A 24,374-nucleotide genomic window follows, 5' to 3' on the forward strand; every position below is an offset into this window, starting at 1 on the left:
TGGGATGATATTCTGCCAACCAGCACCCCTAGAAATCAATATAGTTGTGGTCCAGAAACATCTTCATTCTTATCTGGATACTGTGCTCTCTGTATACCTCATTTTAAAATAAGAGAAAGTGTCTAGAAACTTCCAGGCATTTTTCTCTTATCCCTGTCTGAGCAGCATTTGTGTAAGTGCGTTGTCATTCCCAGATCTAGATCCTGGCTAAACAGCTTGGCCTCCTGCGCGTGTTTCAGGTACTCCTTAGGGAAGAGAGCGTTACTGAGTGTGACTGTATTCAGAAGATGCTGTTACTGTTGTGTTTCTTAGAAGATACATGGTGCCCAGCTGGTATAGCTCAGTGGATTGAGCGTGGGCCTGCGAACCAAACAGCGGCCAGTTCAATTCCCAGTTGGGGCACCTGCCTTGGTTGCAGGCCAGGTCCATGCTAAGGAGTGCACAGTAGGCAACCACGCATTGATGTTTCTCTTCCTCTCTTTCTCCCTTCCCCTCTCTCTAAAAAGAAATAAAAGATCTTTTTAAAAAAGAAGATACATGGTTACACATCATCATCAAAGTTCATGTTGATTGGCTTCCAAAGTGGCAACAGGTTACTTTTTTTAAGCTCCTCTGCCTTTGAAATGGACTGTCGTTGTCTAATTTTGCCGAGTGCTTCCTGTAGGTGGCGTGTCTTCCTCGGGTGATGCCACTCTGCTCTTCTGGGATGCTCCTCTGAGCAGGCTGCTTGGGGGACGTCAGGTGGTCTGGGAGACTGGGAAGGTGTCATGGTCTGATGAGCTTCTGTTGTCCATCTTTTAGGGACCGGAGAGAGTGGCAAGAGTACGTTTATCAAGCAGATGAGAATCATCCACGGTTCGGGATACTCTGATGAAGACAAAAGGGGCTTCACCAAGCTGGTGTACCAGAACATCTTCACGGCCATGCAGGCCATGATCAGAGCCATGGACACGCTCAAGATCCCCTATAAGTACGAGCACAATAAGGTAGGCATGGCTGCCATGGCAACCACCGGCCAGGCTGGCCACAGCGCGCCTCTGGGATAGATGCCTAGTGGGTTTTTGCAGTGGACATTTTTTATCTCATCCTAAATGGGACTTCTAATGGTCCAATAAGTTGTTTTTAGATGTTTTTGCTTAAATATTTAAAGTCACATATATAAAAAAATTGGAGTTGTGTCTAGTCATCAATGAAGGACATATTTGGATGTGTGATGATAAATAGACGGAGGTTTAAAATTTAGGGGCACACATTCCAAGACAGTTTAGTTTGTAAGTTCAAGACAAGCCGACCAAAGTGAGGGAATTCAGAGAAGAGGCAGAAGCCTTGCCTCAGCCTCCCACTCCTCGTGCTTCCTTGAAAAAAGAATGAAAATACCAGAGGACCATTCTGTGCAGTTTAATTTTGGAGTTTGTGACTTCCTTTCAGAAGTACCACCGGCTTTATTTTATTTCAAAATAGGTCCATCTGCCGCATGCAATAACCTTTCAGACATGTTTCCCTGTAGTTGTGTTAAAGTCATGGAAACTTCTAAAATCATTTAATAAAGAGTTAGGGGGAAAAAAACACTGAAATGTGCAGCTTTTTAGAAAACTAGCACCCTGTCCCATGTCCAGCATGCTCTCGGAATTGAAATAGAAAACCAGGTTTACATTTGGGTGGGAAAAGATGCTGTCATGGCCCACCCTCCGATGCCACAGGTAGGTGATCTCCAACGAGGCTGTCGCGTGTGGCGCTGGCCCCAGGTCCGAGTGGCACTGCAGGTGCCCCGTGGGAAGCTAAGAGGCAGTAACAGCTGCTGCACTGGAGAGTGACCCCTGTGCAGGGACCCCATCCCGAGGGAAGGGAATTCTACTTGGAATTTGTGGGATTTGTGGAATTAGGGCTTATAGGTGCTGGTCTTGTAGTCAGCTAGCAAAATCTTACCTCTTGACAAAACACTGTATTTCTACCTACAGTTAGTTTAGGGTCTTTCATCAGAACTTCTATTCTGTCAGTATTGTGGTAATGTACTCTTGAGGATGTTTCCATGTACCAGGTTCAACAGCTAATAGCAAGGAGTTGGTTGGCATGCTCTGTGTGACTGACCGATCACAAAAATGAATTATAGATAAGATAAAGCAATTTTGTGTACCTTCACTTCTGTTACTGTCTAGAAGTTTCTAACTATAGAAGTCATCTTAAAAGCAGGCATCTCTGTTTTTTGAACAGTTCCTTCAAATTAACTGGCTGTTTCTTATCTGATGATATCCTCACACTTATTTTTCTCAATGGCAACGAGAGAGTCTGTTCACAAATAATGGAGGGACCCTCCACAAATATTCCTTCCTGTTTCTATTCTCAAGAGTAAGACTCTCTGGGATGGACGTGTGGGCCGTCACACCCACACCAGATGAGACTGCACGGGGATCTAAGCCTGAATCGAAAAGGGTTAGGATTTTTTCCCCTGAGAAAGCTCATGTAACGAATTTCGGAAATAGAGAACATGCTTGTTTTGTTGCAGTTGTGAGACAGTTCTGTTGAAGGAAAAAAAATTTTTTTCTAACGCCGGTGATTTTTCCAGACTACAATTGGTAGATAATGTGATGACCTGATGAATTTTGACTGAGTTACTATGTGTGCGCTATGATGATGTGTGTGTGTTTGTGTGACAACAGACACATGATGCCAATTTATACCTTATAATAGTCTCCCTAAATGATACCAAAAAAGTCATCTTTCTTGGATGCTCCAGAAGAATCCTTCAGGATCTTACCTTGATGTTAGATTTTCATATGAAGATCATTTGTTGTAAACTGACGTAGTTGTAGAAAATGGTGTGGAATTTACTACGCCTTATTCAGAAACACCTTGAAGAATACCTAACAGTGTGTGTTATTTGAACTCTTAGTATCAATTCTAGGTAAGCAAGCTTTACTGTGTTGAGTACCATTCAGTTAGAAATCAATATCCTAAAATTATATTAATATGGTTTTTCTGAAATATCATAATTGTCCTGTGAAATCTTCCATGTCTCTTGGTTATTTAACACACTTCCTTAAAAAGGTGACATTATGCTGACCTCTGAATTAAACATCCTTTTATGTTTAATCCCCTCTAAGTCATAATATAAATTACTTTCACATTTGTTCTACTTGCGCGACAACATTCGTATTCCAATGCATCACACTCCCCTTGCTTCATTGTCTTCCTGAGCTCGGCCTACCCCTTGACTTTGGTAATGCTTGTTACGGAGTTCTGTCGTCTCCTCCCTGTTCAGCCCCTCTGTGGCTGTCTCCCAGAGTTCTTCTCTGCTTTCCCCATGGTGCTAAGTATCCCCACCCTCCTTCAGCAGAACCTGTCATGGATTGTTCATAATTGTCTAGCTTGTGTCAATTATGACAATTCTGGTGGTGATCTGATTTCCTGACTAGACTCTACTGAGCTCCTTGGAAGTGAACGTTATGTTAATTCCATCTTGGTGTTCTTCACTGTCCCTGGCATTGTGTCTTGTACACACTAGAGGCTCAAAAAATTTCTTGTTGTGTGAACAGTTAAATCATTCATAAGCTTAAACAACAGGAAGTCTCCTCGTTTGCCTCTGAAGTGACTGAGATGATTATTTATATTAACAGATAGCTGTCAAAATTGTTTATCTGTGGGAGAGAATAAATAAATGTCTGTGCCATCCGGGGTACAGAGGAGTCTGGCCAGAGCTAGGCAGAACTTCACAATTCTGGAACAGACGAGGGAGGGGCACCCTGGAGAGGAGGAAGGGCCAGAGAGCATGTTCAGAAAAAGGACTGTGCATGCAGTGTGTAAATTGGAGAGTGTACCTCGAGTGGAGTTCTTCCAGAGAGAAATGGAAAATCAGAACCAAAATGTGGTGGAGGATGTGTTTGTGAAAGGTTCTGAATCCAGGCTAAGAAATTTTATTTTCTTGTGTTTATGACACTTAATAATAATATTTTATGTTTTGGTTAGAATTTTCTACAGAAGTTTTTGGTTACAATAGGCTCTATATTTTATAAATAGTCTAAGGAGTTTAGTGTGCATTGCATTGGCAATTGCTAGGAAGCAGTGCATTGTGATTTATATTACTTCACAACACTATAGATATAAAATAAATAACCATTTCATTTTTTGAAAAGCTTCTTTGCTTCATCTGCCACATGGCCTAACCTATGGTAGTAACATGAATAAAACCAGAGATTTTCCCGTATTGTCCAGCCTAACACTGTCTCTTGCTTCTAAGTTCATCAATTTTATAAGGCAGAGCATAATTTACAAGTAATGTGGCTTGTTCTTAACCAGAAAACTATGTCCAGTTTTGTTTGCTTTGAAAATGGCTCCAGGTACGGAATGCCACCCCAGAATGTTCTAGTCTCCTTTTCTCCTGTGTGTCCCTGCAGTGACTCCAGAGTTCCTCCCACTGGCCAGGGCGGCGGTGCAGAGGTCAGGGGCATGCAGACTGCAACCCCTGCCCCGAGTGGTGGCGGGACACCCCATAACTTTTCGTAGATCTTAGTACCTCAGGGATCACCAGTTCAGGAATGGCTTGTGATAAATTTCAAAATTTTACCAGAATAAAGATTAATTATTTCCTGAGTGTGTATCCACCATCCTGCTCTTGGATTTTTTTTTTTTTTTTCCAAACAAGTTACGATTGTAGGTGAGCTGCTCGACTCAGCGCGCATGAGGGAACATTTGTGGACTTCTTCCGAATGTGTCGGGAGCTGGGGTTTGTTTATTCCTAAACGGTGCTTTGCGGTTTCCCTAAGTACAACTGTTGATAGCTGATGTTAAAAGGGACTAAACGCTTGTCACTTAGGCAAACCGGACGTTACATTCAAGGTGCCACTAGGTGGAAGGCATTCGATGGTGAGATTACTGCATCATTCCTTACTTTCCAAAAGGGAGAATTTTCATCACTATTATTTTTCACTTTTCTGCCTTATATAAATGTACTCTTCTGATTGTTCTTTGCTTTGATGCTGAAACAAGCTCTTAATATTAAGGAAGAGATGAACAGTTTCTGTGCTTAACTGGCTAAGAACTACCTTGAAGGTCTACCTGGGGAAGTAGCTCAGAAGGTTCTGGCCCTTGATTTGTATGTACTTGCTCTCTGCACCTGGCAGTGGGCATTCTTCCTGCGTTGTCTGCTGTATTTTACACGCATGTGCCCTGTTTTGTCAGTCACATTGTGAATTGCCTTACAGTAAGTGAGGCAATTCACTTACTGTAGAATTACTGAGGCAATTCTGGTTTTGTGATTCATTGTTTACTCCACAACAGGCCACAAACACTGTGGAAGCTTTTTGCTCACTGAGTGGGTCACTCCAGATACAGACCCTGGTGTCCCTTTATTGTTGCCTTGGAATTTCTGTGAACTGTGAAACCAAGGTGTTCTTACAGTGATTTCAAAGTATTGGCAGGCCTTTTGCTAATCCCAGGAAGAGAAAAGAATCTGATGCGGTGCTTCTTCAAGAAGTTAGTTATTGAGTAGATCTGAGCCTCACGCTCATGTTGGGGAGCCAGCGTCACCTCCTTTGTTTTGGTTCCTACTTTTAGACTCCTGACCACGGCTCATGTATCGCCTAACCAGCAGTGTGCAGGCCTCGCACGGTTTCCTTTTTCCCCTGGGTGCACAGGTCCAGGGACATGTTGCTACAGTACCTGCTGTCTTCTCCTCTGTACACTAATAACATGGGACTTGTCTTAGTGCAAAGTGCCTCCTTAAACACATTTACAGCTTTCTGAATTTTCTGTGCTTCCTAAGAAATCCAAGCCTAGAAGCCATTTTCTTTTCTTTTTTTTAAGATTTTATTTATTTATCTTTAGAGGGGAAGGGAAGGAGAGGGAGAGAAATACCAATGTATGGTTGCCTCTCCTGCGCCCCCTGCTGGGAATTGGCCTGCAACCCAGGCATGTGCCCTGACTGGGAATTGAACCAGAAGCCATTTTCAAAAGAAAAACGTAGCCAAGATTTTGGAGAACTTGCCAACTTATCCCTGCCTTTGATCAGATGAACAAGAAACTACTAAACTTCTTTCTTCACCACGAGGGAATTTTCTTAGTTTACAAAATGCTAAGAGCTTGATTTCATGTTAGTATTTCTCACCTGTATAATAAACACAGAATAAAAGCAGAAGTTAATCAGTACCTATTTTAATCTGTTCCACTGTGTAATCTGTATCAGTTGAGGTTCTCTGTTGTGAGCCACAGAAGCCGGCACTGGCAAACCGAAGCAGGAGAACTTGTGGGACTGTGAGGTTCCTGAGAATTGAGGAGATGCTGACGACTAACTAACTCCTGGAAACCAGGGCAGGTCCAAAGAACTCATCTGTGAGACAGGTGAACTCTGACCGTTTCCAATCTTCTGTCAGTCCACTCAAGACTCTCATTCCTGGGGAAACCTGCCTGATTGGTCCAGTCTGGGTTCTGTGCTGCAGCTCTCCAGACAAGGCTGGGCGATTTGATTGACAGTCCCTGAGGGAGATGTGGGTACAATTAGTAGAAGGAGGGTAGGGATGCTGGCACAATCACAATTATCACTGCAAAAGCACACCCTCAATTAAGAAAATAAATTGGCACGTGAATTCTCTGTAGAAGCAAACCCTTCCATTTCGCTCAGCATTTACTAGCCTGTCCTAAAGTATAGCCACCTATTCTGGGCTTATTGGGGGCTTATTCAGTCTGGGGAGCGGAAGGAGGTTGAAGAGTTAGTGATTTAGTAACAGTTGTACATGAAGGAAGTAGCTTAGTTAGTTACCTTGGGGTTGTCACATCTCCTGCCTGTGCCTGAATTTCCTCATCTTCAAATGGGACAGATGATGGGCTTCTTTCAAGTGTTAAATAGGTAATGTATATGAAAATGGCTTCAGTGATTAAAAAAGCGTTTGGAAGTTATAATAAGATGAATTGTCATCATGGAGAAAATGAAAACTATGAATCTTTTATATTTTTTTAGAATAAAACAAATACAAAATAACTTAAATAGCATGACCAGATTTAGGAGGTTTCTAAGGAAAACCTTCCTCACAGTGATAGTCATTGAAATGGGACACCAAGGGAGGTAGACAAATCTCCTTATCTGGTTGTGTTCAAAAACAGAATGTATTTTTACACATGAAATTCTTTAACGAAGTTTTGCTGAAATAAGATAAAGGATAGATCAGACAACCTCTGACATCTTTTCCAGAACTGTTTTTTACATGCTGATTTTTAATTCCACAGCTCTAACAGAGATGAAGTTGTTGTTAAAGTTATTTCATTATAATTCAAAGCTCCTGCTTTTTTTGTACTTTGTCCATTCCAGAGCACATACAGATTTTTTTTAGAAGACAGTAAACATTCATTTTGATAACACACTCGCCCAATGGAGATTTTTCTTTCTATCTAATTTCCATAGGTGTTTACAGTATTTACATCTATATAGTTTTTTTTTAGTGTTTAAAGTTGAAAATCAGATGCAGGTTTTGTGGGTCTTATTAGTGATGGTTATTTTAATTAGCCAACAAAGACAGTCTGCACTTTTTCATAGAGAAACTTTTTACTCCTGATTCTATACATTTTTTAGAGGGTTTTTAAAATTATTTTGGCTAATAGTTTAAAGGAATCTAGAGACTTCTCATGACTGACTTGATCTGTCAGCCACCTTTTTTGCTGAATACCACTTTCTCCCTTCTTTTAGGACTTTGATTAGGAGCTGAATCACCACCAATGCCCTACCTAGTACCTATGTCAACATTCATTATCCCTTTGAATACATTCCTTTCTCATCAGTACCTTACAAAACACTTCCTAGCCACATTTTCTTCTCCTTACTCCATCCATCCATGTCCCGTTGCAGATTTTTATTCACTTTATATCCATGACAGTCTTGTAAAAATAGACAATGAATATGAGATTTTTTAAGTTCCTTTTTCTTGGCTAAAATTAATCTGTAATCCAAGGCATGCTATTACTTATCCAGAATGACAAGCATCTTGAGTTCAGTTTCATCAGAGGAGATTGCGCAACCAAGGAAGACTTGGCAGCAGAATAAAGCTGTGTTCTTTTGTCTTGTGTGTGGGGGGGCATGTAATTTTTATATATAGGAAAGCACGGACATCGTCACTGTGGAGTCCGTATATTTCACCACTGTGAACAAACACATCTGCATCTAGATCTGTTGCTCTGGACCAGCAGGGCCAGAACTTCAGAGCCTCCTGCTCCTTTCCAATCAGTACTTGTAGCCCCCAAAGGGGGACCATTGTCTGGCTTTCTAATAACATAGTCTAGTTTTGAACTTTGCATGAATGGAAGTATGCAGTATATATTCCTTTGTACCTGGTTTATTTCACTCAACATAGCATTTGTGGAATTTACCCGTGCTGTTACTCGTCTTTGTAATGCATTTATTCTCATTGTTCTGAAATCGCAGTGCCCCATAGAACTTTATGAAAATGCATTATGTTTGTACTGTACAGTACAGTAGCCACTAAGCACATGTGACCATTGAGCCCATGAAATATGACTAGTGTCACTGAAGAACTGAGTTTTTACTTTCATTTAATTTTTTAAATTTACATTTAAATTTACATGTTATTACTGTCTACTGTATTAGACAGCACAGCTGTAGAATATTCTATTTTATGAATATGCTACAGTTTGTTTACATATCCTATTGTTAATATAAGTTTGGTTGTTTCTGGCTAATAATAACTAATGCCAACATAAACATTCTTGTACTTGCCTGTTGGTGAACGTAAGCATGCATTTCTTTGGAGTATGTACCTAGGATTTGGAATTGCTGAGTCAGTTCCAGGACATGGAGGCTACCAAAGAATGTTCCAGGATGATTGCACCAGTACACACTCCTGTTATCTGTAGCATGAGACCTCCAGTTGCTCCATGTCCTTGACAACACTTGGTGTGATTAATGTTTTCATTTTCGCTATTCTGGTGGCTGGATAGTGGTATCACATAGTTGTTTTAATTTGCATTTGTTTGATAAGTAGGCAAGTTGAGGACCCTTTCATATGTTTAACAGCTATTTGCTTTTTTATAAAATATTTGGTTGGCTAAAAAGTTTGTTTTATTTTTTCCATGCAGTGGCTCTTAGAGCTTAATTGTCTTTAACTCCATTTGGAAAAAAATTTTAGATTGTATTGTGACAGTTGTTATATCAGCATGCATTAAAAAAGTATGAAAATTGGTGAATTTCTGTGCAGCCATTTTAATATTGAAGATGGAAGACAATATGCAACATTTTCAGTGTTTTATGCTTTTACTATTTCAAGAAAGGCAAAAACACGACTGGAACACAAAAAAACATTTGTACAGTGTGTGGAGAAGATGCTATGACTGATCAAATGTGTCAAAAGTGGTTTAAGAAGTTTCTTGGGACTGTTGACATTTTGGCCAAATAATTCTTTGCTCTGGGGCTGTCTTATGCGCTGGAAGATGTTTAGCAGCACCTCTGGCCTCTACCCACTAGAAGCCAATAGCGGGAGATGGCCAAAATACCCAAGGATATCCAAATCAGTAGTTAGTGGTGAAAATGAAAAATAGGTTTTTTATTTTAAGGAAAAAAATGTAGTGGACTTTTTGCCTTTTTTTTTCTATTGGGTTTTCTGATTTCTGATTGTTTTGAAGGAGTTATTTATACAATACATTAAGGATATGAGTCTCTGTTGAGTAAATGTACTGAAAATATCTTTTGTGGCTTGATTATTTTCTTTTTGGTTCTTTTTTTGAAAAGAAGTTCTTCATTGTAATAGGCCAGTTTATCATTTATTTCCCTTTCTGATTAGTGCTTTTTGTATCCTTTTATAGTAATTTGCCTACTTCAATGTCATGTAGATAATCTGTCTTTTCTTCTAAATTCTTTGTTGTTTTGTTCTTTGTATTTAGATGTAACATTCACTTCAAGTGAATTGCAGAGTATGGCATGAGTTGGGGGAGGGGTCACCTTTTCTTTCCTTCATATGGATGGCTAATTAACCCAACTCATGGATTAATATCAAAAAGACATCCTTTACTCCGTATAATACACTGTCACCTTTGTTACAGATCAAGTAAATATTTATGTGTGAATTTGTTTCTCAACTGTCTATTGTCATCCATTGCTCTATTTTGTATACCTTTGTGTCATTACTACACTGTATCAATGACTAAGCTTTGCGGTGACTTTTATATTGTATGATATAAGTCATTCAGCTTTTATCTTCAAAATTTCTTCAAGATTACTTACTCAAGATTGTACAAGGACTCGATGTACTCACTTTAAATTAAAGGTACCTTTAAGGGCGAACATTTCTTTTACTAGTGGGTGAGTCCAAATATTATAATTGTTCTCTATAATGCAAACATCATGCTTTCCTTGGGGCCTCGAGTTTATTTCTTTATTCTGTCTTTGTTGGCCGCCGAGCTTAGTATAAGGACTTCTACTTCTACGAGATTAACAACATGACATTTTTATTATGAAGGGTGATGGAGCTGCTGTGTGGCTTCATCATTTTCACTGGGGTCATGTCCTTTGTCACGTTAGCATTCCTCTAACAAGAGTGGGGGCTGGGCTATGAATGCAGTGGGGTTCTACCAAGTACCCTTCCCCTAACTCCTTTTGGCCAGTATTGCCCTGCACCACCCAGATCTGGATGATTTGACACCAGAATCCCTTCTGATTTTATATCTTCACTACCTATAACTTCTTAGAAAAACTGCACAGGCTCACCTGGGTTTCCTCGTTTTGTGGTCTCCAGCTGTAGTGGAAATAGGCCATCTGTTGTGGCTCAAATGTGAGGGCTATAGTTAGGTAAGAGGGTAAGGCAGGCCGGTTTTGCCATTTTGTCAACAGTATTTTAATACTATCATGTTAATTTTTTATTCATTGATGTCTTAATGAGGATATTGGTTAGCAATTCATTTAGGTGAAGTAGGAGTATTAAGCACAGGCAGAACTGTAGACTTATGTATCCACCCATATCCACCCACACACATATATACATATACATATACAAGTGTATGCACACACACTCCTGTGTGATTGTTATCTTGTGCATTAGATATGACTTTTAGATACTGTATATATGTGGCAATGAAGCTGATGGAAGACCAGCATCCTCTGCACATTGTACATATATAATGACTCTGTAGAGGTTTCCTTAGCTTACTTCCCCAGTTCTTCCACTTTGCAGCACATCTCATCTGGAAGTATCTCATCTCATGTGTCTGTCTTCAGCTAATCCACATTGGTTAAATTGGACGAAAGGATGAAAATTCACACTTGAGGGTGGCAATAGGGCTCTAATTATTTAAATTAGCTCAGTATTTGGCACATGGTTCTACTCTGCTAAAATAAATGAATGAAAGTATCTCTTACGTGCTAATTAACATAAACCAATTTGGCTGTTTTTTAAAAAGTGCTGTAAGGGACATTACTGATTTGTCCAAACACACAACAGAACTCTGCTTAGGCAATTTCCCCCTAAACCTCTCCCAGCGGCTCAGACCGTGAGTGCCCAGTACCAACAGCTGCCATATATTGATAAAAGAACATGTGGCCTAGTTTAACACATTGGAGTAGGAAGTTGTGAACCAGGTCATTTGGCTGTTCTTAGTTAACTCCTGGCAGAGCATCACATAAATACTTTCTTTTTTATTTTAAACCAAGTAATGCATGATTTTCCCCTTGATTTTCAGTACATCTACTTTCCTTCAGAGAGTATTTGTTGGACTCAAGGAAAAGGGAGCGTCTAATGAAGTCTGAAGCGATCTAGTGAGGGGATGAGAAATGCTGTCACTTTTCCTTCTCATTCTTACCCCACCAAGGCAAGAATTCCAGTCCTAGGCTTACTTACCTTTTGCTTTTGCAGACATGTCGAGTAGCGCTTTCTTAGTATTTGGCAAAGCAACCGATGTTTCGAAGTGTCAAATAGAAATAAACCGATACAACTGTGTATCGAAGCCAAAAAGCTCATTGTTTCTGAGAAACTGTACTCTCATTCCTCCCTGTATCATTGTGCCCTTAATAAGTTATACTTGCTGTGTAATTGTGTTTTTAAATAGTATATTGTTACATACTCATGATCTTTGTGAACATGTATGTATGTATGCAAATATCAGCAAGCAAGGGTACTTTAAAAAATAATGACTTCTTTTATGTCCTGGTATATAAGAACACCTGTCTTTTAAGGGATAAAAAAGTATGTTATTAAAAGCTATGATTACTAATGTTGGCTGGTTACGTCGTAAACTTATACTTGGAACATATTTATTTCATGTTTCTTAAAGTGACTTTTGCTAAGACAGTGAGTGCCTTTAAGTATTGTTGTCACCACTAATTTTGTAAGGTGATTATGCAGCTTTCTTACGATTTTGTATTATTAGTTTAAAATGAGAAGTGACTTAAAGGAGTGGCATTACTGGCGTATATCAAGCCACTTGGCATCACCGCTGGGACGAACAAAAGCGTTCAGTTGTGTTGGTGGGCTATGTGCTGCTTTCGATGTGCATATCCCCTCCGTGGTAGAAAGTCTGATGATTTTGAACTAAAAGAAAGGCTGTGTGGACAGTAGTGGGCATTGGCGTGTCTGGAAGTGGTAAACAGTCTCTGGTTCTGTGGTAGGAGTTCATTACTCAGGTGCTTGTTTTTGTGCATTCTTGAAGACTAGCCCTGTCTTCACTCGGTGTTTTGAAGCCATTTTTACTGTCTGTTAACAGGCTCTGCCATGGCAAAGTGGGATAAGAGTGTGTGGCTGTTTGGTTGTAGTACATTGCAGCCAAACCCTCCCTAAAGATGAGTGTTAAAATGCATCAGATTTGGTTATTCTTAATTGACCTTGATTGCTCTGGCCAGCAGAGCAGTCAGCTGGAGCTCGACCACCTTCCTGGAACAAATGGGTTGAGGGGACAAGAGGCGTGAAGAATGGCAGCAAGATGATAAATTCTGATCAAGCTGCAAATTTTATTTTTCCGTACTGGGTATATATATAGGGAAGAAGGGAGAGGAAGGAGATTAGGCTGCTTGCTATTGGCTAGCTTAAGACAAAGGAGGGCCCGCTTATTGGTTACTCGGGTGTAACTTGTACTCGTGGACACCTCATGTGCCTGTAGCTGATTGGCTTGTGGAGCGCATGCACACGGGGGCTAGCCGGAGGTTATTTGGAGAGTCCTTGTTGATTAGAGGTTCGGATAGTCAACGGACTGTGCCTTGTGGCTAACCGCTATGTTCTTAGCTAAAGGCCAGGTGCTCATTTCGGGGAAGTACGAGACCTGGGGCAAGGTTCCCAACACTTGATACTATATTTCAGGTTGTAATGGAAAATTTGGTGTTATCAGAGTTTTAGGAATTTTGGCCTTAACAGGGCCAAATGGTACCCACTTCATATAGTTGATGTAGGCATTAAGGAGAGAATAGAGAATGTCTATAACTTTTAGGATGATAACATCAGTATATTGAGTCCACTAAATGGTGGTTGTTGAATCTTCCCAAAAATGTGCTGAGTCCGGGGAAATGAACAGGCCTTTGGGTAAAGTGCAGTGTGTGTTAAGGAGAAATTGTTGACTGTTTAAAGGTATTGCAGAGACTCAGACCCCAGAATGAGACATGGGTTTCCCGAAAGCAGGAGCCTGGCCTCTGATAGGACCTAAGGTAGCCAGTCTAGAAGGTGAGCAATGATGGGAAATGTAAGTGAAGGGGTTCAGAGTCCTTGTTACTCCTGAGAACAAGGAGCACTGCTAATTCCCTGATAATCAAGGTATCTTGTTTTCTTGACTCCAGGGTGTTTGTAAGTTAGAGGGGGCAGCCAGTCCAGTGAGGAAAAGAGAAGGGTAGGAGAAGGAAAGGGGAGAGGAAGAACCTTCACTCTGGGCTTGATGCAATGTCAGGTATCTCATATGCTCAAAAGTATAAAGGGTAGGTAATAGGATTCTATTTTCACAGGTAAATAATAGTTAAAATGTGTTTCTCAAGTCACTCAATTCGTAAGTTTATGGGGCTGGAGTTTAAAACCATAGTTGGGCTTAATAATACCCAAAAGGCAACTCATGTATGTGATTCCATAAACACCTCTGGCAGGAGGACACGTACTATTTAATTTCCTTCTGAGCAAGAGCACGTGGAGTTCCTGCAGCCACTATAACTGTTTTCTACCACATAACGTTGTCTGTACGTTTCAGATAACATAGAAAAGCAAAGGAGGAAAGTAAAAATCACTTATAATTTCACCACGTGAGAAAGCCACTTTATGAACATTATGATATGTAAACACGGCAAGATTTAATTAAATTGTGCATGTACATATAGGCTCACTGTTGACGTGTCAGCAGCAAAATATGTTAGTATTTGCAATTAGTGGAATAAAGATTGTAAATAGCCTTGCAGCAGGTCATTAATGACCATGAATAAAATTAAATGAATTACCAAACAAACCTTTCAGTTCTTGGACCTTTTGAGATTTCAGAGTACAGATAAGGGAGTGTGGGTGGACTTGTATATAAATACAGATTGCTTTTATTAGCTATGTGCCACAGGTACTTTTTTTTGCTGTGCTTTCTCACTTGTGCTATGATGAACGTCCTTACAGGATAAATTGCTAGAAATGGAATTGCTGGGTCAAAATGTATACATACTTTTACGGCTTTTGGTATCGATTGCTAAATTGCCATCCTGAAAGATCATACCACTTCACTGTGAAGGGTCTGAGTATGCCTGTTTTTATAATATCACATCCTTGCCAACTTTGAATTTTATTGATGTTTTAAGTTTTTCCAATATAATAAGTGAAAGTGATACTTTAGTTTACTTTTTAAAAATACTAATGATGTTCTTTTCATAATTGGACATAGACCTTCTTGTAGCTTCATTCCAGAGAGTGGGACCTTTTAAAATCATATAAAATGGGGCTATATTAATTTATGTCTGGTATGACCACTCGTATTGGTTATTTCATTTTAAAAATGAGTTGTGATGAAGAACAAATGTCACTGTCGGTGTCACCAAGCTCCAGGCCAGACATGTGTTTAATCTCTGGTTGGCATGTTGTGCTCATTCTCAGCTGTGGCTTATCATAGTGTCCCCTTGTTCAGCATGGACAAGGATAATAGTATAAATGGTGAGGACTCTTTCAATAATCATTTGGACAGAAATTTTCTGAATGCAGAAGGAGCATTCAGTGACATTCGCATCTGAAGGGTTTAGGTTGAAATCGCTCCGGGTCATGCCATCAACCTTTGGTGACCTTCGGCAAGTCTGTGTCCAGGATCCTGTGCAGTAACATCATGCAGTTTTCTGATGGATGTAAAGTGGCAATGCCCTTCTGCTTGTCTGGAAGAGGAAGTGTGATGTTTCATTCTTTCGTTCCGTAGGTCTGAAAAGATTTCCCCTAAGCTTGAGGCAGTGATTCTCAGACCTTCGTAAAGTCTGCACTCACCTGGGGAGCTTCATCACCAGGCAGGTACTCAGGCCGAGCCCCCAGCAGACACCTGCGCAGGCAGGGCTTGGGCTGCCTTGAAAAACGGAGCCCGGCTCTGATTTTGATTAGATTATTATAATGATAGTAATAACCCTAGAAGTGATTATTATACTTGACAGTTGTTATAAGAGCAATACAGATCATCATAAAATTCTTACTAATGGTACTATTATGAATGCTGTAAATATATCTCATAACTCAATATTAGTACGAGTTTTATTTCAAATGAATGAGAAACTTTTGGATTTGTCATCCTCAATATCTGATCAAATTTTATTTCCTGGTAATAGAGAATGAATACATGAAATAAGGGCCATTCTTAACTTTTGAATGCAGAGAAAACAAATATGTGCAGCATTTTAATGACAGATCATTTTAGGAAGGAGATTAGTTTTCTTTAGTTGAGCAGTAGAATACTACAGGCAAACTAGAGATTTTCCTGTTGATGTTATCTCACTATTGTATATTTTATTAACTTTGCAGTTCATTTCCTTACAGTTTGTGTTGTGTGTGTCTTTCTTTGTGTGTCTTTTTTTCTTGAAATGAGCTTGTATGGAATCTAGCTGCTTCCTAGGAGATCCTATCACAAATGGTTGTTCTGAACAATTCATGCAAGAAAGCAGAAAGTTTGCATCGTTTTCCAACACATTGGTATATTTCAACATTCTGGAGTCAAGGAGATGTGAAAGAATGTTAGCTTACACCAGCCGCAATTTGGGTCACCCTAAAAGACTTGCTAATTATTTGACCTAAGCACTAATTATTTTATGAGCCTTATTCTTAAAACGTAATCAAGTGTGAACTTCCATCAGCGCCCTCATCCAGATCGCTTTGTGTCCCGAAATTGATTATTTGTGGTCTCTGCAGTCAGCCGTTTACTAAACTAAAAGCAAAAGTGTGCCAAAATGTAACAGGAGAGACTTTCTGTCCCTGTAGAAGCAAGATGTATCATTAATCTTCTATGAACCTGCAGCAGTAAATGTTCAGCCTAGCAGGGGAGAGGGCTCTGCTCTATCTGGGATCTGCAGGTCTGACCTGGTTTGCTACATCTATCCAAATAGATACAGAAAGTCAAAAGTCATCCATCCCATTTCTGCCCTTGTAGGGCATTTACATTTTGCCTTCAATTTCAAGATGAGTTGATGGGATTTTTGTTTTGTCCTAGTCTTTTCCTGAAACATGGAAGATACATGTACCCCTGGCTGTTAGGTATGAGGAAACAGAGGCACAGATTTTTAGGTGACCTCTGCATCTGCAAGTCTTGCAGCCCTGGGGCTGCAGTTTAAAAAATGACAGTTTACTTTTGAACATTTTTCTCTCCTTTAAACATAAGTTATAATTGCTTGTTTTTAATGATAAGTTTGGCCTAGAAAATCCAGTGTCAGGAACCATCTTGCTCCCCACCCAGCTTCCCCCAGGGTGGGGCACTCGCCTGCCTGTGAACCAGCTAGAGCCCGAGTGGAAGAGCCGCCCGATCCCGGGGCGAGGGGAGGGAGTTGACGCTTAATGAGCGCTCCGCTCTCAGACAGCCATTTGTCCCTCCCAGGACCAGGTGTCCTAGGACATCTTCATGTCCCATTTTATTCTTCACACTCCCTGCTACTATTCTCTTCGTTCCATAAATAAGGACACTAAGGCTTCGCGAGTTGAAATAATACCCAGGGTTGCAAAGTGGGTATTGGACATCTCTGAGATGAATCTAATACCCAGGTCTTTGTCAGGCAGCCGGGACCGTCCTCTCCACTCTTGCTGCCCAGTCCTGTGTCTGTGACCAACCCCACTTAGGTGGAGTCAGACCTCAGGTTCCTCATACCTGAATGAATCCTTTGTGTCCAGTCTCCTTCTCATTCAGAAGTGCCTGACCCTGCCACCCTGAATTGACCTCTCTCCTTATGACCTCTGACTCACATTGCTCATGATACCTTCCAGTCCCAGTCCTGACCAGCTCAGATACTGGCCACTCTTTCCTGGCCTTGCTCATATCATTTCTCCACATAACAGACCATGATGTCAGCCTGGAAGTTGGCAACAGCTAGGAATTTTACTTCCTCCTGTGATTAAGAACTGGGGGTGATACTGAGCTGTGGGCCAAATTGCAAAATTATTAAAGCAAAAACTCTAAGATTGCATGTTGAGGTGATAAGGGAAGTAAAATAGGGCTGTGAAATAAGTTAATATGATAGAACAAAGGTGGCAGAGAGAGGCAAGATTTGCGGTGGATTGTTAGGCTGGAAAGGTACAGGGGAACTGGGTTGTGAGGATCCTCAAATTCCACACTCCCGAGGTTTAAGTTCACCTGCCTTGGGGGGCTGTCCGGAGCCCAGGGTTGGAGAAGGAGGCAGTGGGAGTCTGTGTTTTCAGAACGCAGACGAGGCCAGTGTGTGGCAGGTGGTGCTGTCTAGAAGCAGGAGAGACACCCAGGAAAGAGATGATTTGGATCCCCTCAGGACTGAGGGGATGGCTGTGGGAGAGAAATGGAAGTTTGAGGAGCTAGCTAGAAGCTGAATTCAGGAGGTTTTTTAACTTAAGACGAGATCTGAGTGTGCGGGTAGGTCAGTGGAAATTTGCTGCGAAAGAGGGAGACTGTTGACAATAGGGAGAACATAATATAAAACAGTTCTGGAGAAGCAGGTGATCTATTGATTTGAAACTGTTAGAAGTGAAAAGAATTGTTGAAGTTCAAAGTTTCCAGTAGAAAAGGGAGATTTCGACTACAGCTCTCATCAGTTCATCCCCCCTGCTGAGAACCAGGGGCTTGAGTAAAGCAGGAGAATTAGGATTGTGGAAAAATGAAGGAGAGAGTCGCTGGAGTGCAGGTGATTGGGAATTAGTGAAAGAGAGTGAACCCCAGAGGAATTGCGCAGAATTGCTGAGCAACCCAGAGCTAGCCTCAGGTAGATGCTATCCGCTGCCCTCCTGAGTAGTGGATTCCACAGTCATCACTTAATTTTCCATGATAAGAGAGAACAGGGATAACATGAATAATTTAAATCTCTAGCCAGGCCCCAAATCTCATTTAGCAATAAACTTCTTTTGCAATAAAATATCTTAGTGTCCCCCAGTGGAGAGTCAGAAGCATCTTTTGTGACTGTGGTATTTGTACGTGCAGCTCTGTCAGAAGGCGGAGTGTGTGTGGCTGCCAGCAGCTCGGTGACCCCAGGATCACTGACTGATTCAGTAAAGAGCTATGTTGAACCAAGAAACCCAGTTAAGTCAAGCAATAGCTTTGAGGAGTTTGCTAACCTAGTGACCAAGTGGGCCCTGGAAGGGCTGAACAAATCCCGAAGTGGGCAGCTTGGCAGCATATAACACAATTTAAATTATGTGTTCTGTTTCAGGTAGCAATTCTGCTCTGCAGAGGTCGCTTTGCTAGAATGAAAGCTTTTGTTCCTGCTGAACCGGTAGCACCTAGCACAGTTCTTACACGCCATGTGCTCAGGACATAGTTGTTAGGTAAATATGGGACAGAAATGCTCCTAAAGGTGCGTGCAAAGACACTGTTTTTCTCCGGTGCTCTCTTGGTGACCGGACAGAAAGCCTTCCACTTCCATGTTGCTGTCACACTTCCTCCTGCACCGGCCTCTGCGCGTGCCTCCCACCTGCCTGCTCTTCCAGGTTCTTTTGTGAGATGCTCCCATATAATCGTCGTCTTATTTTTTCTGAGCCTTCTTCCCATTTGTGATTACATATTTGTTAATGTGATTCTTTGAAGGATATTTTCTCTCTCATCAAGCTCTGATCTTCCTGAGAGCAGGTTAGAATCTGCTCGCCATTCCATCCTGAGGGCGTAGCCAGTACAGAGCCTGGTACAAAGCAGGGTCTAGGTGCTCACACAATGCACACACACGTGTGTCCACAGACATTAACTGTGAGTTAGGCTCTGTATAGCATTGTTCCTGTAGTGCAAACTTGGAAATGACCTAAATATCTATCAGTGAAGACGTAAGTTATGTCTTCATAACTTATGAAGAGTGAGTGGTATGGCCACTCTTAGGAATTCTGTGCAGCTGAAATTAGCAGTGAAGTAGAACTGTGTTCACTAATCTGAGAAGTCATGCATGATATGCTTATCATGTCTTTTTCAAAACACAAGTTGCAAAGTATTATGCATACTGTAATCCTGTTTTTATAAAAATACATAAAAGAAGGAAATAAATACCCCGAAATGTATATATTGTAAGCGAATAGCAAAAAATACTAGATGGATACACAGTAAACTCCTGATACTCCTCCGGCATCAGAGGAAGTTTTTCAGTTCCCTTACTGTCGTCTTCAGAGAGAGGGAGTGTAGATCAGCTAAGAAGCTGATTTTTGCGTGTGGAATCAAAACTCAATTTTTATTCTTTTGTATATGATTTACTTGGGAAAATGTACCTTTTTTGCCTATAGATGTCTTTCGCTGCCTACTTCATTCATTAACTCATTTGAGATATTTAATAAACACCCATGTGGCAGGCACTGGTAATAAGCATTATATATAACTAACGATGAAGATGCTCTTGAGCTGTTAAACTGCTAGCTGGGGGCACAAGCAAGGCAGGACATGGGCAGTTTACAAGTAGCATAGTAAGTGCTGTCATCAAAAGCACTACGTTATACCCTGGACAGGCAGTGGAGTCTGGGTGGGTGAGGGGGACAGTAAGGCTCCCTGGGACTTTTTTGCTAAAGCTGTTTCTTATTGAGTGCCTACTGTGTGCAAACCTCTGGTCTGATTTAAGCACGCTTCCTGTCCCCCAGGAACCCATATGCTGTTGGAGAGGGTGATAGCAAGTGTGTGCTGTGCTGTGCCTTTTATGAGCACTGAGTAACACAGATGCGGAGCTTGTGAGATAATAACCTCACATTGCAGAGGAGGAGACGCAATGGCCTAGATTATCCAGTGACAGAAGAATTGTCCTCCAGGTAATTAAGAGGCAGGGTACATGATAGTTCTGGATAGTTTTTCCCTTCCTAGCCCTTCCAAACCTTCGTTTGTTTTATTCTAAATGAAGCATGCCTTGGATTGCTTTTTCTTCAGAGAAAAGCCTTTTAAAGTGATTTTTTTTTATCACGGTAATTTCTGAAAGGAGGTAATAGGTTTGAACAAGTAATGGTGGGGTGCCAGGGAGCGGGAAGGAGGACTTCCCAGCACCTTCCAGCTTCACACTGTGGACTTGGCCAACCAGGTGCTTGCAGCAGCCACCTCTGTCCTGAGTGGCCTCACTTCACTCACATGCGCCTTTTTTTGGTGTTTCAGTTCATAGACTATAAACCAGGAACATAAAAAGGAGAGAACTTTTACGAGACTCTCAGGGGACGTAAGCACAGGAAGCTTTGCTTGGGGCCTCGGCCCGGGGTCAGCAGCCTTTGGCTCACGTCCAGAGCTGAAGGCGCAAGCTGAGTGAGGGCAGAGTGGGCAAGAGGTGCCGCTGACAACTGCAAAAAGGCCCCTGGGGGCTTCACTGACAAAACTGGATTTGCCATTTAAAGTTGGCCAGTTCTCCCTTTTTTGTCTACAGAACTGATAGCCGTTACCAGTCAAAAAGGAGCTGGTCAGAAGCCCTGGCTCCCTCTCCCTGCTCCCAGCAAAGATTTAATAGCTGTGCCCTGCTGCAGTGAGGTTTTGTGTTACTAAGACTTCATTATTATTACAAAACATGCAATGGAGCTTCATCATAAATAATTAAAAACCCCTGACAGAGAAAATGAGCCGAGTACATTCTGTGATAGAGCAAACTGATTTTCCCCCTGCATCAGAGTCGTCTGTTAGCCTGCTAATTCCCCAACTCCATAATTAACAATGGGCAGCTCTGTTCTTGAAAGAATTACCCAGGTTTGGCACTGGTGCCTCCTTTGTAATGGGGCAAAGGGGTGGGTTGGCCGGGTTCCTACCAGTCTCTCAAATAGGACTTCAGTGTGCTTCCCATTGCAATTAAGTATCACTGTAATAACAGACATGTTTAGTCGTTAGTAATGTAGATAACTTCTGGAAGACAAAACACAGCTGCCCCAATGATGTGTCATATGTAGTTGTTTTCTTCTTTGAAGACAGAAAGTAAGGGAACTGAATAACTTACTCTGAGGCCGGAAGGTATCCATCAGGTCCACTGTGTTCTGACGTGCATAGTAAATAATTGGGAGCCCAAAATGAATAAAAATGGATTCAGTGGAGCTAGTTTCTTCCTTAAATTGCTGTAAGAAGAGGAAGTTGAGGAGGGACTGTGCTAGATTAAAAGGAACTAAAGAGACCTAATGCAGTGTGTGTCTCTTGTTTGAGTCCTGTTTTGAACAAAATAAGTAGAAATAAAGATCATTTTTAGGTAATCAGTAAAATTAGAATATGGACAGGCCTGATAACAAAAAATTATTCTTAGTTTTGTCAGCCTTGAAAAAGCACGTTTTGCTTAACAAAAAATTATTTTTATATGCATTCATACTCATTTTTAGAGACGCCTATTCAAGCATGCAGGGATCCGTAACAGCTTTAGGACGAATGGGACTGTCTGTGAAATACTTCAGCAAAACAGGTTTAAAGGGCGGGATGAGTGAAGCTAATAGTACAGTTTGGTAAAATTTTGGTGATTGTTGAAGGGTATATGGGGATTAATTTTACCATTCTCTAAACTTTTTTGTTTGTTCGAAATTTTTCATAGTGGTATTTTCAAGTGACTGAATTCCAAGTTCTTTAGTAGGAAATAGCTACTGAGTTTTGTTAAATAATTTACAGATGTTCCAGTTTAGCTTCTTGGGTTTTAAGTTCCTATATTTTTAAGTAGAGATAATGGATTTATTAACTAAAGAAATGCTAGTAACTCTCTCACCTCCAATTTGTATATATGAAAGCAGGCTTCTACTCGAGATGCCTCACTGCCTCTTATCTCCTACCATTCTACAACAAATTGCACAATTTCAGGTGTTTTCTGATGTAAGGATTTTCAGTATTTGCTCTTTGCCCAGCTTTCTCTGTTCCTTGTCATCTCCCACAAGGGGAAAGAAAGGGTATCACGTGCTCTGCTCCCCTAAAAAGGCTGTGAAGGCTTGCTCCTACTCTTCTGAGGGTGTGAGGCCTAGAGACCCAGGGTCCCGTCTCCCTAAGTGTCTCCATGGTCCCCTCTCAGCGCTGACACCTCCTCCTTTCCCTGTCAGTGCCACCGGAGTCAGCGCGTGGAGGTCAGGTAGCCTCAGGATGGCCCGGTGGTCAGATTCCTCATCACCGGGATTTGGATACCAGTGCTGACACTTACTAGCTGTGATCTTGGGCGGGCCAGTAACGTTCTCTGTGCTTCCGTTTCCTCCTTGGTTAAAGGAAAGTGATACTGAATAGCTAACTCACAGGGTGAAGGTGAAATGAAATAAACATTACCGGAGTACTTTCTACAAAGTACTCAAATGTTTGCTACCATTCTTTTTGAGTCTGTTACTAAATATACCTGGAAAATAATGCTTATGAAAAAAGTAATTTGTTATTTCTTCCCCCCAATTTATCACAAAATCGCAAAAACAATCTATTCAATAGCAATATTACCTCTGCTGTTTGTTACAGTTAAGTTAACATAGGGAAATAGTGTTACTGAACAAGAGGTCCCACGGGGCGGGGGGGGCGGTATTTGGCCCACCTAGGGATGCCAAAAACTGCTACAGAACAAGGACTCCCTCCCAAGGACAGAATACTAATATCTACTGGGCTCTTCTATCCACCTCCAATTGGAAAGACATCTCTCAATGCCAGAAATTTGTGAAAAGGAAACAGAATGTTTATTTAATGCTATTCAGGCCTAACGCCTCCACTAAAATATCAAAGTCCTTTAGGGTATACACCTACACCCACACAGCTCCCATTTCTCCTACTGTCCCAACTCCAGGTACCAGGAAAAGAGCACACGTCCATTTTTCCAGGCCGCTGGTATTGTCAGCTGTGTCAGGCAGGATCTGTAGTTCATCCAAAGTACTGTGGCACCCTCTCATGGCCCACTGGCAAGAGTTCTTTGTACCCAGTTCCATTCAGCCTCTCTTGCTTTCCAGGCCACTCAGCCAAAGCCACGTGGGCCTCTTCTACCAAAGCTGCAGGGGTTCGCACTCCACCAAAAGCATGTGTCTTTGTTCTTCACCTGGCTGCAGGGATCTCCATTCTGGAAAGGCTGCCTGGTTTTCCCTTTTACCTGGCAAAGAGGGGGTCTGCACTCTGCCCAAAACCACATGGCTCCCTCTTTCACCTCACCAAGAGGGGGTCCTCACTGCTGAAACCGAGTGGCTCTCTCCTACATGACTGCAGGGGTCCTCACTCTGCCCCAAACCGTGTGGCTCTCTTTTCACCTGGCCAAGTGGGGACCCTTCATTTCCTGGAGCCAGCCTTTTCCAGGCTCTCATACAGGCACTCTCACTCAGGGGCGTAGCCCCCATGTACATCCTGGGTGTAAGCCACTCCCTTCTCCCTGGCTCAAAACTTGGCCACAGCTATTTAACATATCTATGAAACCAGTTAAAGGTTATAGATATGTTAAATAATCATTCCAGAGGTTAGCTGCAAAACTTGCTATGCAAAACAGCTCTCAATGGACCTGGCTCTATTTGTCTCTTCCCCCTGGGGGGGGGGGTGAGGACATTTTATATGTCTCTCCAATATTCCTATACACTTTGAATTCTGGACACCATTCCAAATCTTTTTTTGGGGGGTCCCCCTTGGCTGCACCCTGTAACAATAGCACGCAAGTAGCATGGCGTTCTGGAAGGTACCTGGGTGGGCATGCCAGCTTGGTTCCTGTTTGCCATTTGGAGTAATTGCTCTAGGCCACATTTTCCTCAAGTCTGACATTCAGAAACTTAAAGACTACTCCGAAGGCCATGGTGAGGATCAGGAGGGCTGTGACGCCCTCACTCAGTGCCCAGTCCACAGAGGAACCCGTGGACAAGTCCGGGGCGTGGCAGCTGAGCACCGCGTGCTGAGGAGGAGTGGAG

General features: G+C 41.7%; 1 protein-coding gene across 1 annotated transcript in view; it reads left to right on the forward strand.

Annotated features, from left to right (window-relative positions):
- The window catches only part of LOC119052107 (guanine nucleotide-binding protein G(q) subunit alpha), a 270,598-nt gene that overhangs the window by 98,698 nt on the left and 147,526 nt on the right, over positions 1 to 24,374 (forward strand). Inside the window, exon 2 of the mRNA XM_037149107.2 lies at positions 802 to 986. Coding sequence (XP_037005002.1) covers positions 802 to 986 — 185 coding nt within the window. The remainder of the gene's footprint in view (positions 1 to 801; positions 987 to 24,374) is intronic.

This window comes from Artibeus jamaicensis, unplaced genomic scaffold (assembly GCF_021234435.1).
Source record: "Artibeus jamaicensis isolate MK-2021 breed Jamaican fruit bat unplaced genomic scaffold, CSHL_Jam_final scaffold_1964, whole genome shotgun sequence".
NCBI classification, from domain to species: Eukaryota; Metazoa; Chordata; class Mammalia; order Chiroptera; family Phyllostomidae; genus Artibeus; species Artibeus jamaicensis.